Source organism: Chiloscyllium plagiosum, chromosome 2, assembly GCF_004010195.1.
Source record: "Chiloscyllium plagiosum isolate BGI_BamShark_2017 chromosome 2, ASM401019v2, whole genome shotgun sequence".
NCBI lineage: Eukaryota > Metazoa > Chordata > Chondrichthyes > Orectolobiformes > Hemiscylliidae > Chiloscyllium > Chiloscyllium plagiosum.
The window spans coordinates 99,996,352-100,014,454 of record NC_057711.1 but is presented as its reverse complement, the minus strand read 5'-3'; the positions used below and the strand labels follow the sequence as shown (position 1 = coordinate 100,014,454).

The 18,103-nt window shown below is 39.4% G+C and overlaps 1 protein-coding gene across 44 annotated transcripts in view; it reads right to left on the bottom strand.

Annotated features, from left to right (window-relative positions):
- LOC122562121 (receptor-type tyrosine-protein phosphatase delta) overlaps positions 1–18,103 on the bottom strand; it is a 2,454,643-nt gene that overhangs the window by 458,533 nt on the left and 1,978,007 nt on the right. For 43 of the 44 annotated variants that reach the window (XM_043714668.1, XM_043714784.1, XM_043714721.1 and 40 more), the window contains one exon: positions 5,396–5,563. In XM_043714668.1, coding sequence (XP_043570603.1) covers positions 5,396–5,459 — 64 coding nt within the window. In that variant the 5' untranslated portion in view covers positions 5,460–5,563. Of the gene's footprint in view, positions 1–5,395; positions 5,564–5,721; positions 5,741–18,103 lie in introns of those variants that run through there. The other variant, XM_043714688.1, reaches the window with a different exon arrangement.

The window sequence follows — 18,103 nt, the reverse complement described above, 5'->3', positions numbered from 1 at the left end:
ACCTATCACCTTCATCCCCTCCCCCACTCACCTATTGTACTCTATGCTACTTTCTCCCCACCCCCACCCTCCTCAAGCTTATCTCTCTACCCTTCAGGCTCTCTGGCTTTATTCCTGATGAAGGGCTTTTGCCTGAAACATCGATTTTACTGCTCCTCGGATGCTGTCTGAACTGCTGTGCTCTTCCAGCACCACTAATCCAGAATCTGGTTTCCAGCATCTGCAATCATTGTTTTTACCATGTTGGCACCTGTGCCAAGTAACTACAGTCACAGCACATTGCTTGCTAGTGTTCTTGAAGTGGAGCTTTTGGCATGTTTTATGGTTATCTGGCTTCAGAAAACTTCCCATTCAGAAAATCCTTGCTGTGATCATCTTCCAGACTGCAGGCATGCCAGAGTCTCTTTGCATAAGTACAAACTCATTTGGGAGATCTAGCTTTGACAGGACTGCCACATTTACAGTAGTGTCACCGCCAGGATGTACCATAGAGAGCACAGATGAAAACAGTTGAGCCTTCCTTGATCAATGTAGGTCAACCATGTTTCATGGGTATATCGCAAATTGCTGACAACACAGATCTTCCTCATCTTGGCCCAAGACTCAACCTAATGTGATTCTGTCCATGGTTTGAGAATCAACTAAAGGTGGCAATTCCTTTCCCTGTGCATGTAGCAAGTCCTGCATCAAAGGACAGAACATTCATCACTATTAACCAAGGAAACTTCTTCCTCACTTCCAAGGGTCCATTATTTGGCGTGACCAAGAGTGGAAATACAACAGTTTCTCACAAGGCCACAATTTTCTTGATGCTTACATTCAGAAAGAACAGAGAAAAGCACAATGTCGAGGATAGAGCACAAGATGCATTTGTCTTTACGTTCAGCCTGGATAGATTACAGAATTTGCCATCTGAACTAATGTGCCGGGAGACTCCTACAAATGTGTAGGAAAGCAAAGGTAAGAAACACGAAGAAGATGACACCAAACCGAGTGATAGCTAGGACCCAGCCTAGTTTTATGGTATTCTTCAATCTGAAACTGCTGGAACTGACATAATCAAACTGTATAGTGATAAGTCTGTTTTCCTACAGAGTGGATGGAACCGAGTCACTTTGATATCCAATTTTCTGAGTGATGAGTGCAACTTGTTCCCTGCACCTATGTCGTTGATCTACAGAGAAGATCATGTCCATAAATAATTTGTTTAAGATGTCAATCTAATCTTTAAATTATATGAAATTTTGATTACATCAAACTTCAGACAATTGTGGCAACAGCAGAGATCAGGCAGGCGAGTGTAAATGCACTCCCCAATGGGTGCATTGACATCACTCGGCAATATATTAAGAACTTGTCTTCTGACTTGGAGCAACTCACTGGGGTGGACAGCCACTGGGAGCTCTAAGAATTTGACCAGCTCTGACCTGGCAGGAACAGACACAGCAGCATTCAAGCAGTTTTATTTGGTGCAAAAAAAAGTGAAATTTTGGACAAAATATGACAAAGTTTTAATGACCAATCATTTTTTACCCCATCCCAGGTCTCATCTGATGTTCCCCCTGGTCACTCAGAAACTTAAGCTTTTTTCAGTCATTTATTATCAAACATAGATAGGGGCTATTGCAATGGCATACAATTCAGGCTAGGATTTATTTCAATTCCCATCCACTGATTGAGCAGAAAACCAATGATATTAAGCCTCATGGCAGACTGGAGACAGAAGAGCAAACCAAGCATAATCATCCCCATCGCCCCAATTCACATCTCCAATCGGAAAATCCAGCTTGTGACATTACTTGGAAATATATAAAAGATGATTTCCAAAAATTACACAAAAGCTGAGAGGACATGAATGTCAGGAAACACTAAATAGGCTGAAACCCATTTTCATCCGGAGGGAGTAACCTAATGCAGATCACAAAAATTACAAAGGAGCAGATCTTTTCACTTGGGAAGAGTCTAAAACTGCTATTCTAATATATGTGACTAACCAATAATTCCAATTGGGAAACAGACAGTAGCTCGCAAGTGCGTACGGAATAGTATAGATGAACAGCATCAAAACATTTAAGTCAAAAATTACATTAGCAAAAACAAAAGATATTTTGTTAGGGTTTAATGAATTAAGGTTGATGATCCTGTTAGTTGTACCCCAAGGTGAGGACATCCCATGTGCCCTGGAGGGAGAGTCATAAATGCAGAAAAATATATCAGTGAGCCAGTTAATGAATCTGTGGTGTGGTTGAACCAGGAGGTGCATGCTTATAACGATTAACTTCATAAATATATGCAAAAATGATCTTGTCCTCTCAAAGTTAAGATTCATCTTTGACCAACTGGCTTCCTGGAACAGAACAGCAGACTCACGTAGAGCATAAACTCCGTCATAGGCCAGCTGGACTGAACGGCTTGTCCATGTGCTGTATATTCCATTCAATTCTTAACTTCTGTGTTTGGATATGGTCAATCCACAGTGGCAACCAGACAGGGAGAGTCCATTCCAGACTGTTTATTAAAGATTAATGAAAATATAGAAGATACATAGAAGTGTACAGCACAGAAGGAGACTATTATTTGGTGTCAGCTTTTGCTGTTGGACCTATTGGACTAAAATCAGGTGTTACGTGATTTTTGAGGTTTTGCTCAAGCAATCCAAACTAATCCTTTGCCTTTTGTCCCCCCTTAGATATATTGCCTGCCTGTGCCCCAAATTTTTATCCAATTGGCTACAGAACAGACTTTAATCAACACCTTATTTCAAGAAGCGCCAGTAAAGAATACAATATTATCAAACAACCTGCAAATACATTGCTCACCATGTCAATATACACATCTGAGTCAGTTTATCCATATGTCATTAATTTGAAAGTTGATCATTTTGCAGATTTCTGTGTTAAAATGTCAATGTGATTTTATACATGTTAATAAATTCTTACTTCAACTACCATGTTAATCTAGGGTCTGATTTTTTCAAATATCGCCAGTTCCTATGCAGAATGTGACTGCTCATAAAGTACTTTGAGGGTTTTACAGAAAAATCTCAGGATACTTTTATGTGCATAGCTACAATAAAATGTTAAGTGGTCAGACATAAGCGATGACTAAATTAGTTCTACCATTCACTTCAAAACCTTCAAGTTTGTCACTTATTTTTGATGCAAGAGTGTTATTCTGCATAATCTGCCAGCCAACAAAATAGTATTCTTACAAATCAGTCCTTTCAAACACTTGTGTTCACTTGGTTTTAACTGGTCAGTAATTACAAAGAAAAATAGGCAGTCTCATTTTTCTTTTGCCAAAAAGAGAAACCAACAATTGCATCCAAACCTGGAGTCCCAACAAAAAGTTTCAAACTAGCTTTAGAAACTTCACCTAATTTTTAATTCACAATTCTACCCATTTCAGTTTTTGTCTTCATTTGTATAACTGATCAATCTCAACCAAGTCTAACTTTTTAGCCCAACCAAGTTTTTTGGTGTGCACTTGCAAATTGAAAAAAAGACAGATAAGGACTATGAAACTCATGTGTAAACAACACCTTACCAGCAATGACATTCAAATGACCAACACCACCAAATGACATCATTCAGTCACATTACTGCAGTGTCTCAGTACTGTCAAGCATGCAATCAGAGCACAAGAAGAAGAATAAATGGTTTTTCCCAGCCTCATTTTAAGCAGATAAAAATTACTATTCCATTCATCCAATGCAACTACACATGGATGTATTAATTCAGCTGCTGAAGCAGATGCACTGAGGTGTAACATCAATCCGTCCAGTGTACAATGAGAAAATATCACATCAACTGAAAAAATATTAGCTGTCAGGACACAAATGTTGAGAACCCTTCTTTCTATTTCTAACACTGTCACCTTTCAATCCCATAATAAAGAGCCTGCCAACTACCCATTGGGCATTTTAGGGTGTTTTCAGCAAGAAAACAAGAAGAAAAGGTTTACATTCACTGACCCTTTAGAAAGCAGCATTCCCTTAAAACAAGTGCAATGGAGTGCTGTCATCAATTGACTTCCATTGTAACCCAAACTATTACATATTGCATAATTGTCTCATGCACGTATATCGCAGTTTTTAAATAATGATGCTACCAATTATGTATTCTTAATATTAATATTGAAGAGAAATGCATATTCTATTATCACTTTCACATTTATAAATAAACCTTTGTGTTCCCATTTGTTTTTTTCGACAATTGTAAGTAGTTTTTTCACAAAGGTGAAATATTATTGTTGAAGGTTCAAAGAAAATTGGAAGCCTTGAAGCAAAGAAACATTATTTTAAGCTTGAAATCGCTGGTTTATTATACTGAGACCAGTACACTTGGCAGAAATCTCTGGCAATGAGAGTGCAGATGGCTCAATAGAGCAGTGAATGCATCGCAATGCAAGTGGCATATGGTTACTGTACTCTGCTCCCACACAACGGAAGTTTCTCGAGCAGGCTTGTTGCTAACCATTTCCAACAAACGGTAAATATGTGTTCGTTTTATGATATGTTGATGGGACAGTACTCATGCTACAATCTCATAGTTCTTCAGTCTTCAGGTTCATCTTCCTTTTGTTACAGTCAAAGGGCAAACAGGCAAGCTGTTAAGCTACAGGAACTCACTTTTTACTCAGGTGCCAATGCCACTGAAGGAGTCAGGACCATCATGCAATACACCAATGTTAATCATTTGTTTCTCATATTAGAAACCAAATAAAAATGGAGAAGGGAGGACAGACACACAAGACAAAATCCTTGGCTCTAAAAGCATACCTGAATTGCACTTAAGATCACTTTCAAATTACAGCAAAAGATGTCTCTCTTATTATTTGAGATAACCTTTTGCTAACCTTGGGTGACAATCCAGAAAGGGAGTTCAACACATGATTTTAGAGATTAAAAACTTGCAATACTTATATAGGATTGTAAACATCAAGGTCCATAGAATTAACTAAGGTACACCACGTCTCAGTGGAGCGGCACTGGGTTTGATGAACATGGGAAGATTTGCTCAAGTGATGAGTGAAGTTTGCCCCTCTGCTCACATTGCTTTCAGTGCCAGAATACATGAGATGGCTGTACAGTATTCTAGCCTGAACAAGGCAGGATATGGCATTGGTAGTTTCTTGCAGACAGTGGATACGAAAACATGTGAGCTTGTGACAAGAAACAATGAAAACACGCACAGCAGTCAGATTGCTGATGCAGGCTCCACTTCCAACTGTGCGAAGAAAAAAACATGGCAGCAAGATCTAAAGATAGGCTCGTGTATCTCTGCAGACCTTCTGCAATAATTTAGATAGTTTAATGAGGGCGTGCAGGGACCTGAACAAGGGGAGGAGAATTGGATAAAACAGACCCCTCAAAACAAGGTTAGAGTCGACTTACCTTCAGCATTAGTAGGTAGTAGGAAGCACAGAAGCACCACCAGTGGCCTGATTTTATGCATCATCTGACAGCTTGGCACCAGCAGCCGTTGGCAGCCTCGTTCTCACTGTCTTACAAGCTGCTGCAAGTAAGTGCAGTCTGAAACTAGAAATGCTGTGTGCTCAGAATCTGCAAAAACACAATGTCAAAAAATAAAATCAGTAATCAAAACTCCAGAAAATTTTGTCAAATTTTCAAATCATTTACCATCAAAATGTGGTTGTCAAATTAAGCAGAGGACAACAACAGTCCTGCCCAAACAGAACAGATCAAAAGAGACATTGTACCATGTAAAGCACCATTCCATTGGAGGAGGGTTTGTCGTTTCCAAACAGACATCATGTGAAATGAAGCCAAAACTAAACAAAAAAACGCTGATCAGCTCTTTGAATTCCACTTTCTTAGCCAGTGTCCATATTCCATTGTCAATGCAATCCTCCAGACCAAATTGATCGAGAATGCAGGTGCCCAGCACAAGAGAGATTGGCATGGGCACTCTTCACCTTCCTTTACCATCGTACTGGGACAGTAAATGCCAAGTGTAGTCTGATCCTGTCGCTCTCAATCTGCATCCTAAACAACATTCCACAACAGCCAGATGCTTTGTAACATTCCCAGATCTGTTGCAATGTAGGTAACAGAGAAAAGCGCATACAAAAGGGAGGAGACTTTTGAGTGAAGTCTGCAATCAGCACTGATGGGGGTCCTGAATCGATGCCAGCACCCCCCACACAGTAAGCAGAGTGCTGCTTCTGTTATTGATGGATCAAAATCATGCTTTAAAATTAATGTTAAATGCATTATACAACGACACGTCATCTCCAATATAGAGATACATTTGTCACGTACAAAAGTCAAGATGTTGTTGCAAAGGCTCAACGGCTTGACGGCACTTTACTTGAATAACAGGACAAAAATACAAGACGAAAATCATAGTTGACATTGCACCAGCATCAGCGGCAGTACATCACAGCAAATGTGCCAGCCTCCTGTCACTGACCTATCACCCCGAAGAGAGAACGATAATGAAATGTTTTCAAATAAATCATTTTACATAATTACCTGTGATCAGTTCACACTGATAGCAACCTTTAAGTGACAAATGTAGAAGGATTTTTTTAAATCCAAATTTTAAAACTGAAACTTGCAATCAGCTTCTTGATTCTCTTTTGGGCAAACTGTAAGGATCATATTGCAGAAGCAAAGAGTAAGGGGCAACACAGAAAATAACTGAGAAGGAAAATTAACATAATTACAAAATGCAATAGATAACCCTACAAAGACTTGAGTTAGGTATTATTTAGTTGAATGGGATGATAGATAATTTAATGTAAGAGAAAGAGAATGGATGGAAAAAGAGGAGAAAAGCATGTCCAAACTTACGAAAGCAAAGTTGAGAAAAAGAGCAATTTAGAGAAAAAGACTGAACAATTTAAAACTCGTAGCTTGAATTTCTACTTCTCAGCATGATTACCAACATTGCTGCAATCCAGTCTCAAACAACAGCTTCACATCCTTTTCAAACAATATCCTTGTTCTTGTAAATTACTGAAACAATGCAGCTAAATTCATACCTAACCAACTTGCCATCCTCTGTGTGATAAGGTCATCCTCATTTGCGACTTAGGGACTTGCAAGCTTCACATTTTCATAAATTTAGAAGATCTCTGCAAAAGTTGACAACTACCCCAATTTCAACTGGGGCTAGATTTTGATGGGTGAGTTTTGATGTTTGGTTAAAACTTGCCTACTTTGGAGGAAAAAGCAAAGCCCAGGAGACTGCAACTCCTATTTGGGCGGCACAGTGGCACAGTGGTTAGCACTGCTGCCTCACTCGGTGTGGACTTGTTGGGCCGAAGGGCCTGTTTCCACACTGTAAAGTAATCTAATCTATTAGATAACCCAGTCAGGATACAGACCTCTCTCAGAGGGACCACCGGTTTCCTGGATTTGAAAGTTTCAATCCAGAGTACTGTCAGCTTGGGAGAAAAGCAAATGTATGTAGGGTAAGAATCTACCACTTTGATCTTATTTGATAAATATTCAAATTATAATTTTTCTTTCAAGCATTTCAGTTTCAAGTACTGCAGTTGGATGAATCACAATCAAAGCCCTGCAGGTTACCAGTAACCAGGAACCAAATTGGTCTAACCACATGAATACCATGACTATAAAAGAGGCTCAGAATGCTGCAGGAAGTAACTCACCTCCTGACTTCCCAAAGTCTGTCCATCATCTACAAGGATTAGTCAGGAGTGTGATGGAATACTCCTCGCTTTCCTGGATTAGTGCAGCTCCAATTACATTCAAGCAACTTGATGTCATCCAGGACAAAGCAACCTGCTTGAACAACATCCACTCCCTCCACCACAAACATTCAGGAGCAGTCACATGGACCTCAAACAAGATGGCCTATTACAACTCAACAAAGATCTTTCAACAGCACCTTCCAAACTCACAATCACTTCCATCTGGAAAGAAAAGGGCAACAAATACAGGAGAACACTACTATCTGCACCTTTCCTCCAGGTCTGTCACCAATCTGAATGGGAAATATTTGACCATTCCTTCATGAAAATCCTGGAATTGCCTCCCTAATGGTAGTGTGTCTATCGACAGTACATGAACTGAAATGATTCAAGCAGACAGCTCGTTACCATCATCACTCAGGATGAGCAATAAATGTTGACCCAGCCCACAAGATCTATATCTCTAGTTATTCGCAAGAAATAACTAGAGATATAGAACCTACGTTTCCAAAACGAGAATTGCTGTGATCAGGACTTGATTTCTATCCTGTTTAATGGGAATTAATTTGTTTCTTGCGAGAGAGTCAAACAAAAGCATCAAAAGAAGCTGAAAAAGGAGGATACAGGAGTGGAAATGAGGTACAGCAGTGGAAAGGGGAGAGACCTGAGTGAGCACAAACACACAGGGGAAAGCATGGGAATATAAATGGGAAGTCCAAAAACCAGAAGACAGGCAGTATGAAACCCAGGAATGGGAGTAGTGAACCAGGGAAAAAAAAATATTTGAGACGGTCTTCAATTAAGACATAATGTTGCATCTGCTTTTCAACTACTTGCTTCCAGCTTGTTCATCTGGTGTAATTAAGATCACTTCTTCACATCAGTTTGATCACATACGTGAAACGTATAATCGTTTAAGGCTAGCTCAGTTGGCTGGTTTGCAGTGTCAAGTGAACCCCACAGCATGAGTCCAATTCCCACACTGGCTGATATAACCATGAAGGACCCCCCTGCTGAACCTCTCCCCTAGTCTGAGGTGAGATAACCCTCAGATGAAACCACCACGAGTCTTCTCTCTCCCTCTTTCTAATGAGGCAGCAGCCTATGGTTTGGTAGGACTTTGGCAACTTTACCGTTTTATAACCATTTACTACTCATTTATATTCAAAATCGAGAGTTAAAATTGTTCATATTGGTTGCTAAGCTTGGTCTTAATTTTCCCTCGGGAAATACTAGAACTGAAGAGACTTAGCATTCAGTGGAAGCTCTTGTCACCATTGACTGTGGATTAGGGCCATTGGCCTTTGAAGAAAAATTTCACCTTAGTTGTCAAGCTTCGTTCAGGAACGATTTAACAATTTGAATTAGGCTCCACAGATGATTACTTGCAAGATCGGTGGCCTGTTTCTCATAGTTGACCCCAGTTTATTCTAACACTTGAGCTGTGTTGCACACAGGTTAGAACAGCATGACGTTCACTGAGGCTGCAAGTGTTCCAAAATGCTAGCAGGAATGTCATGTGGCGATGTAGCATTACTTTCACTGCTGACTGTGAAGTATCGTAGTTTATTGACAAAATGTCAGGTTCTTATGGTTTACAATAAGTTAACGCATGATTACAAGAAGATTCCAATATCTACAGAAACAGCCAGGATGTATTTGAAAACATTACATTAAACATTACACTAGCTAAAACAGAAATGTGCAATTTATTTGGTTTTCAATACACTGCAAGGCTAGAGAAAAGTCAGATACTGACTCTTCATTTCATGGTTATGTCACGGTGAAGGAGACAGTGATGTGCACTGTGCTTTCTATGTTGATAGCATCACAAACATCACTGGGAGATTTCTAACCTTCACCATTTCAGATTAAATGGCCATAAAAGTTCTAAAATAACCTGTTCACTTGTTCATCATCAAGGAATTATTGTGTTGTTAATCTGCAATAAATAGGAGTAGCCTTGTCCTACAATCAATGAATCTAGTATGCCCAAAATATTGATCCAAAAATAGTTGTACAACATTAAATACCTGTTTCTAATTCACCTTGGAATTAAAGCTTAAAATATCACAACTTAATCTGCCTTGTCAGTTGTATACTTTGTATTATCATTTACACAGTATCTAACTTCAATTGCATGGTTTCAACTTACTCCATTTAATACATCACTTAGAAGTGCAATTATAAAGGGAACCTTTGCCCATCATGAAATACTTCTTGTTTCTATTTGTATTGGAAAAAAAAATCTATTTCCTTCTTTTCCATGTTAAGAACTTATTCAGTTTCACATTCACCACCACACATTCATCTTTTTTTTCTATTCCCTCACTGCCTCCAAATTTCAAATTTCCAAAAGAACATCTGTTATCATATTTCTAACAGTTATCAAAATCACAAAAACTTGTTGTACAAACAGTTTTGCAGATTGTTCCTCCACTGCCTCAGCAAATCATAGCCCTCATTCCAACATGACAACACTAAAGAAAATTGCAGAGAAGCCACAAAGTAAAACTCTTGAATCCCACTCCAAACTACGAAGAGCATTACAATCCATCTCTCAATGCTGATTAGATCTTTATTCCACAGGCTATCAAAAGCCTAAAAATAAAAAACAAATTCAGCTTTGTACAGAAGATACTGATAGAGATTAAACAAACAGCCCACAGCTGGCTTAATCAAGCTACCTTGAGAGCTCTAGACTAAGCAGACAACAAATTCCAAAGCACTTGCTAATGTATTCTACCAATGCCATATTAAAGCATTACATTAGAGATTAAGAAATTATTTTGAACAAAACCAATATTTATACCAAATAATGGGAGAGATCACTGGGGAATTCATTGAGCTGCATCCTACATTTGCAAACAGTTGGACACATTAAGATCAGGGCAGTTGGTGCTCAACAATGAAACTATTCTTTATTTAGCCACAAAGGTCTTATACACAACTACAGGCAGAGCAATGCTCCCTCTGTCCCAAACCCAACTGCAGCAATGTGACACCTTGTTCCATTTTCGAGGTTCTCAGAGTCACATCAATGTGACCTACCAAATTAGAGAACAGCTCATAGTGTGAACCCAAGTCCAAGAGAAAAGATGGAATGTGATTACTCAATAGTCATATCTCATAAAAACCTTACAAATTATAGACAGCAAAGACTTTCATTATCACTGAAGCCCAGGGCCAAAATGTAGGAACAGAACTATTTAACTGCACAATCCTGTTCCCCTCAGCACTACTGACATTTATTAATTTTGATACCTTCTGAAAAGATTAAGAGAAATATTTCATGCAAATGATGCAATTATATGTGGCACAAAAGCTATCACTTCAAAGATTTGTGGGGAATCATGGAATAGAAAGCAAGGTGCCAGAAAAATAAGAGAAACAAAATGTCAAAAATTGATTTGGTAAACCTTTACTGTAAAGCAGATTCTTCTCAGAAGGACTATAAAGCTGACTTAGCTGATGGTTATTTACAGTGATTTTCAGTCCATTTCCCCATCCATCACAGAATTGAATTTGAAAAGCTCGAGAAAATCAGACATAGTTCTGAGTAATTATTGAAGAGTAGAGGACAACTATAGTCCAGTACAATTTCTTAAAAGCAATACAAAAATAGCAACTTATCACTGTACCAATAGACTCTAGATTGTTCCAACAAAAGTGGACTTATTTTTTAATCAGAACACCTCACTTCTATTTAGAAACTCTCTTCTTATTATAACATCATTCCTGCAGTACAATGTGCCTGTAAGGGCTTGAGGCTGCCTGTTTGTCACTTCTCATTCTTGTTGAAAACCTCATCAATTTAACAGAGACATTAAAGAACAAACACAATCTAACAGCATAAGGCACATTAGTGCAGTCAAGATTTCTCTAAACCTTGTTCTCTTTTTTTCCCCTGTATTCAATCTCATAAATACAAACCAAGTCAAAGAAATATAACTTTCACATCAATATTGGACAGACCACTTCACATAATAAAGTGCGGTGATCCCAGAGTGTAACATTTATTGGGTCTCTCCAAATCTAGGCTGAAAAGATGGAAGTCAAGCTGAAGAATAGTAAACACCTATTTACTTCTACTGAGTGAATGATGGTACACTGTGTGGAAAATCAATACATTCCTTTTTCTACATTTTGAAATAAATCACTAGAACTTGCAGAAATGTTCAGCTTTTTGATGACATATTGTTGCTTTCACGTAAATCAGTACAGGAATAAGGGGCTATAAGGAAGCCGTTCAGCCCATTGAGCCTGCCCCACTATTCAAACAGAATCATGATTAATCATCAACTTCAATGCCTTTTTTTGCTCACTACCTCCACAGCCCAGAACATCCTTGGTATGTAGAAATCTGACAATCTCTACGTTAAACATACTTTCTGAAATACACATTCTCTCATCAACTTTCTCTTCCATCTTACCTCTTAAAACTATCTTCTCCTTTGAAGGTAGTGATATATCATTAGAATACGACTCAAAAAACATTATCACGGAGGCAAACAATACGCCTTGCTGGAAAGTGGTGACTTCCTGGTCACAAGATGGCACAGGCCAGTTCCAGAGAAGAAAGACCATCTTATCTGCCTCAGTCAACAGCCTTCGCTCAGAGAATTTAATTGTCTATTACCCGATTTCTATTCTGTTGCCTTTCCTGTGGTAATGCTAAATTTATTGTACTTGCTGAATGTGTAAAATAACTTGCTATGATCGGTCGAAGAGCACTAATCTCGCTGAATCTCTCCTTCTCGGTCCCTGTGAGGTCACACCTGGGTTAATTTGTGTTAAGGGTGAAGAGCCTGCTCTCATTTGCAATTGCAACAGTGGGCCTTAAAACGGCTCCTTCTTCCTGGTAATGCTTGGCACCACTAATTCAGTACTGAGCTTGTCTCTTGCCAAAATAGGATATTTATATTTCAAGGTCTAGATTAGAGTGGTGCTGGAAAAGCACAGCAGGTCAGGCAGCATCCAAGGAGCAGGAAAATCGAAGTTTCGGGCAAAAGCCCTTCATCAGGAAACGTCGATTTTGCCCAAAACGTCGATTTTCCTGCTCCTCGGATGCTACCTGACTTGCCGTGCTTTTCCAACACCACTCTAATCTAGACTCTGATTTCCAGCATCTGCAGTACTCACTTTTGCCTAGTTATATTTCAAGGTGACATAATGTGAGTGACACACTTGGGTCCAATGGATAAGTCAGGCAGTGTGATGCAAGTTCAGCTCACAAGCTCTCACAGTAGGCAGCCACTAATGTAAATCAGAAATGGCACCAGTACCACTAATGGTCCCTGGGCTCTTGACTCAACATCTTACTCCATAACAATACCACCCCAATAAAAAGTATCTGCTGTTTTATATCCCTAAGTCACAGAGCATCTCAGATTACATGGTTCGAGGGTTTTCATTTCCATATTGTTCCAGGAATTTTATTTGATCCATTGAGGATTATTGCTGTCAACAAATTTCTGAAATTTGACTTCTGCCAGTTTGAATCCATATCCCCTGATCAAACCTGTGACATTTTGTTTTTTTTATTCATTCGTGGGACTGGCTAGGCAGCAATTATTGCCCATCCCTAATTGCCCTGAAGGCAGTTGAGTCAGCCACATTGCTGTGGGTCTGAAGTCATGTGCCAGACCAGGTAAGGATGGCAGTTTCCTTCTATGAAGGATGTTAGCAAACCAGATGGGTTTTTCTGATAATTGACAATGGATTCACAGTCATCAGTAGACTCTTAATTCCAGATTTTTTTTAAAAACTGAATTCACCTGCTGTAGCAGGATTCAAACCCTGGTCCCCAGAACCTTTTCTGGGTCTCTGGGTTAATAGTCCAGCAATAATATGGCCTTCAGCTCCCCATTGATGCAATATTCCAGTTGTATTGCATCTCTTAAGGTATTCTTTCAGACATACGCTCTTCTGTATTAAAAAATATAACTCCAAGTTTCTTCCACTGTCTCTCAACACTCAGACCATTTAATTAACCCCTCAATTTTCCACACACTCCATCTCAGTTGAAACAGTTCAGCAAAACTGGAAAACGTTTCACTGTCACAGAAGACCTTCACTTTCTTGCCTCGACAGCTATATTTTGCATGTAGTTGGGAACTATTTGTAACACGTTTATTATTGACTCATTCCTGAATGCGAGCCCATCCTTCAATTAATACCCCCACCCTTGCTATTTTAAGCCAATTAATCTGATAGGGAACTTAGTGGTCACTACTTAAAGATAAGAGACATTCCATTTAAGGGAGAGATGAAGATAAATGTTTCTCTCAAGAGACTCAACTATTTTTCAAATGCTGCTTCTACCACCTTTTGAGGAAGAAAATCTTGAAATATTTTTAAGGCAGAGGTGACAGATTCTTAATAAGCAAAAGTAAAAGGTTATCAAGGATGGTGGGGTTGGGGGCGGGGGGGGGAGGGGAGTGAGTGGTTGGCAGGAATATGGAGTACTCAAATCAGCGATGACCTTGATCTTATTGAATAGTGAAGCATGCTCGAGAGTCCCAGTGGACTACTCCTGCTCGTAATTTGTATCTTTTATGTAATCAGTTCATAAATTGTACAAAATAGCAACTCTTGAGATTTTCCTTCCTTCACTGATAGCTATAATATGGAATCACCTCACTGGAAACAAAGGCCTGGCAAGCCTAGTCATGTACAGATCATCAAATGTCCAGAATATGTTCACAAAATAATTCAAAAGGCGAATGGAATTTTTTTTTCTTACCAGGAAGAGTATAAATGCTATGCTTCAGTGTACAAGTCTGGTTAAACTACACCTGGAGGACAGTGAGAATTCAAGGTACCATACCTTGTGGAACATGTACTAGTTCTCCAACATAAAAGATATACCAGAACGATATTTGAAATCCAAGCATTAAATCACAATCTCAAGACTGAGGAGCATGGTCGTTTATGGGATGACATTAGGAACCATGTCCTCGCACAAAGGATGGTAACGATATGGAGCTGTCTTCCACAAACAGCAATGAATGCAAGATCTACGATTAATTTTGAAACCAAGACTGATGGATGAGGTAAAGACAAGTATCTGGAATTAGTTAACACATCAGCCATCATGTTACTGAATGGTCTAATAGACTTGAGAGGTTAAATAGCCTCCTTCTGTTTCTATGGTGTAACAAAATGCAAATGAAATAATTTGGTGTTTCCAAATAAACTCCATGAATTTCAGAATGAAAGTCAATCACTGAGGACCATTTGGCTATTGTAGTCATCGAGATGTACAGCATGGAACAGACCCTTTGGTCCAACCCGTCCATGGCAACCAGATATCCCAACCCAATCTAGTCCCACCTGCCAGCACCCAACCCATATCCCTCCAAACCCTTCCTGTTCATATACTCATTCAAATGCCTCATAAATGTTGCAATTGTACCAGCCTCCACCACTTCCTCTGGCAGGTCATTCCCTACACATACCACCCTCTGTGTGAAAAAGTTGCCCGCAGGTCTCTTTTATATCTTTCCCCTTGTGCATAATCAGAAAGAAGTTTTTAACCGTTTTGACAATGCCCATCAAAACATAAGGCAGAATCATCCCGTCCTGAAAAGGCAGTGATGCAAGGTGACAAAAAGCGATGTTTATCAGCACTGTTGGAATTGAAGAGCTACATAGCACTTAGCTGCCACCACAGAAATCAAGTTCTGGATAGGAAGGTCCAAGTTTGACTTGACTGCCAATTAATGACTACTTATTGTCACATCCATTCTGAGCTACAATTCCGACAGCTTCAGACTGGAAGATAAAGAGTCGGCCTATCAGCCTCATGAAACTGCCAGTTTCTTTGGGGGGTTTGGGAGGGGAATGAAAGAAGACATGGAGACAAAATCTGCCACAGTGTTGCCGAGTTCTGGAGATGCCTGTCTCTGATTGGTCAGCAGATTCAGGTGAGCAGGACAACCTTCTCCAGGGCCTCAAGTCCTGGCAGAAGGCCCATTGTCAACCAATTAGCCACCTCATTGCAAGAATATACAGCTGGCTTTCGAGTTACCTTCCTGGAAAATCCTCAGAATTAGTTGAAAAACAAGAAGATCCCAGCCACAGCCAATGAGGTCCCATTAACGTTTACATTTCTGAGATTTTCAAGCTTTACTAAGAACAATGCATTTGTAAAGTAAATCTAGATGGAGGGAGAAGAGAATATTCTGCTGTATTAATGAATGTAACAATGAACAACTTTTGTTTTCATCATACAGTAGCAGTCTCTTAGTGGACTATCAGAAGGTTTTAGCAGAAAGTGAGGACCGCAGATGCTGGAGATCAGAGTCAAAACATGTGGTGCTGGAAAAGCACAGCCGGTCAGGCAGCATCCGAGGAGCAGGAGAGTCAATGTTTTGAGCATAAACTCTTCATTGGGAATGTCCTGACGAACAGCTTATGCTCTAAAGTTTTGTCAGGATTACAGGGAATTTTAAAAATGATCAGCTAAACAACTGGAAGAATAGTTAATGTAAAGATTTGAAAATCACCTTTTTACCTCTGGCACTCAAACATTCACACTGAGTCATCCAAGTCAACACACGGGACAACTGAATGATAAACTGGCCTTATCTCAGGTTTCTTTACAGTGCAGATTATTTCAATTCTGGTTCTGGTCAAACAGAACCCCTTTTCTGTTGCTCAATCCTGTCCTGCTCAGGACTTTAACAGGCTTGTTTGAAAGAGTGTTCTGACCATTTGTAGATACATGCATGGATTCAGCACACTTGACATTTAGAGAGAAAGAGAGGATAGATTATGACCTGAGTTTCTGCAATGCTGACAACAGTCCCTGACTTGATCAAAATGCAGCCAGAGGTTTGATTCGGAAGTCCTGCCGCAAGCCTGCCATTTTTGCTGGGTTGAATTGGAGGTATGTACATTTCTGGTTCAAACAGCCAAATGTACTTGTTGAGGTGCTGCTATCTTCAGTCAGATCAATTTTGAAAAGTGAGATTTCCAAAACACAACTTCTGAACTTCAGTCTCAATGTGCCCTCAAAGCTGTGCAGTCACCTGACTGCTCAGAGGCTCAACGAAAAGAAAATTAGGAGAACACTGTACAGAGGTATCAGAAGTTCTGAAGTCCACTGGATAGGGCCAGGGACATGTTTCAGAGATGTTCAGTGTCATTTAGGAGGGGTCAAGTATCCTTTGGTTTGTTCAAAATGGACATAAATATGTGTAAAAAGCAGATAATCTCATTGGAGTTGTCAAGCTCCAGAAAATATTAAGTATTTGACAAGCTCTCACATTTACACATCCTCTATTTATATTTTTCAAAGTAGAACTATATGCAGTCTTTTAAAATAATCAATGGCTTCTATTTCACTATTTAGTGATACTATCTTAGACCCATCATTAAAAGATATGTACTGCTTTATGACAGTGAATTATCAAAGTAAATCATGGTCACACATCACATTTCAGTTCACAGTTTGCACGAAAGCTCCAAGTGCTTATAAAGTATTTGAAGTGGGACTAAAATGTTTTGTTTAAAGAAGAATTGACCAGTTAAAGGAATTTTTTTTAATGCATAGTGATGTTTTTAAATAGCAAATTTATCAATGGGAAATTAAGAACTATGCCTTATTTCATTTGTGCATGGACCCTTGCTATACCTGCACATTACGGATGAGAGATGTGGTATGACAAGGCGAGAGAAATGGTAATGTTAGGTGTACTGTGTTAGCATGGCTTGGCATTTAGAAGTCAGGGACATTAATGGGCCATTGTGGATCATAGAGATTATGAAGGACCTCAGGGGGACGTAGAGTGGCATATGTTGGCATGAAGGTGTCAGAAGACATGAGGCATGTGGGGTGTGCATGAGGTAGCAGGGGTTGTCGTGAATAGGGCATGGGGAGTGAGAGCATAGTGAAGGCTTTTTTTGTATAACTGTAATTTTTTTTAAAAAACACAGCTGCAACAAAATTCCAGAGCAGTAAGACAGACTTTTCTCACAGGCCACCTCTGCAACTGGAGTGGTAACCAATACAAAACTAGTGTGGGCCCAACGGCTGAATGTCAAAAGCATGAAAAAACAAATGTACAAGTACCTATGAGCACAAAAACATGTGAAATTTTTCATCTTCAAGCCCATTGCTCCAACACCCCCTTTAGAGTTGTGTCCCCCATTTTATATTGCCTTTCAATGTTCGTCCTACCGAAGTAAATTACCTCATACTTAATCTGCCCAATTCACTAACTTGTCAAAGTTCTTTAGGAGTTCCATACGGTCCTCCACAACGATTGCCATTCTTATAAATTTCATGTCATCTGCAAATTTTGAAATTACCCTTGCACATCAAAACCCAAATCATTAATATATATGAAGAAAAGTAGTTCCCAATACCAACACCCAGCCCACTACAAACCTTCCTTTGCCTGAAAAATACCTG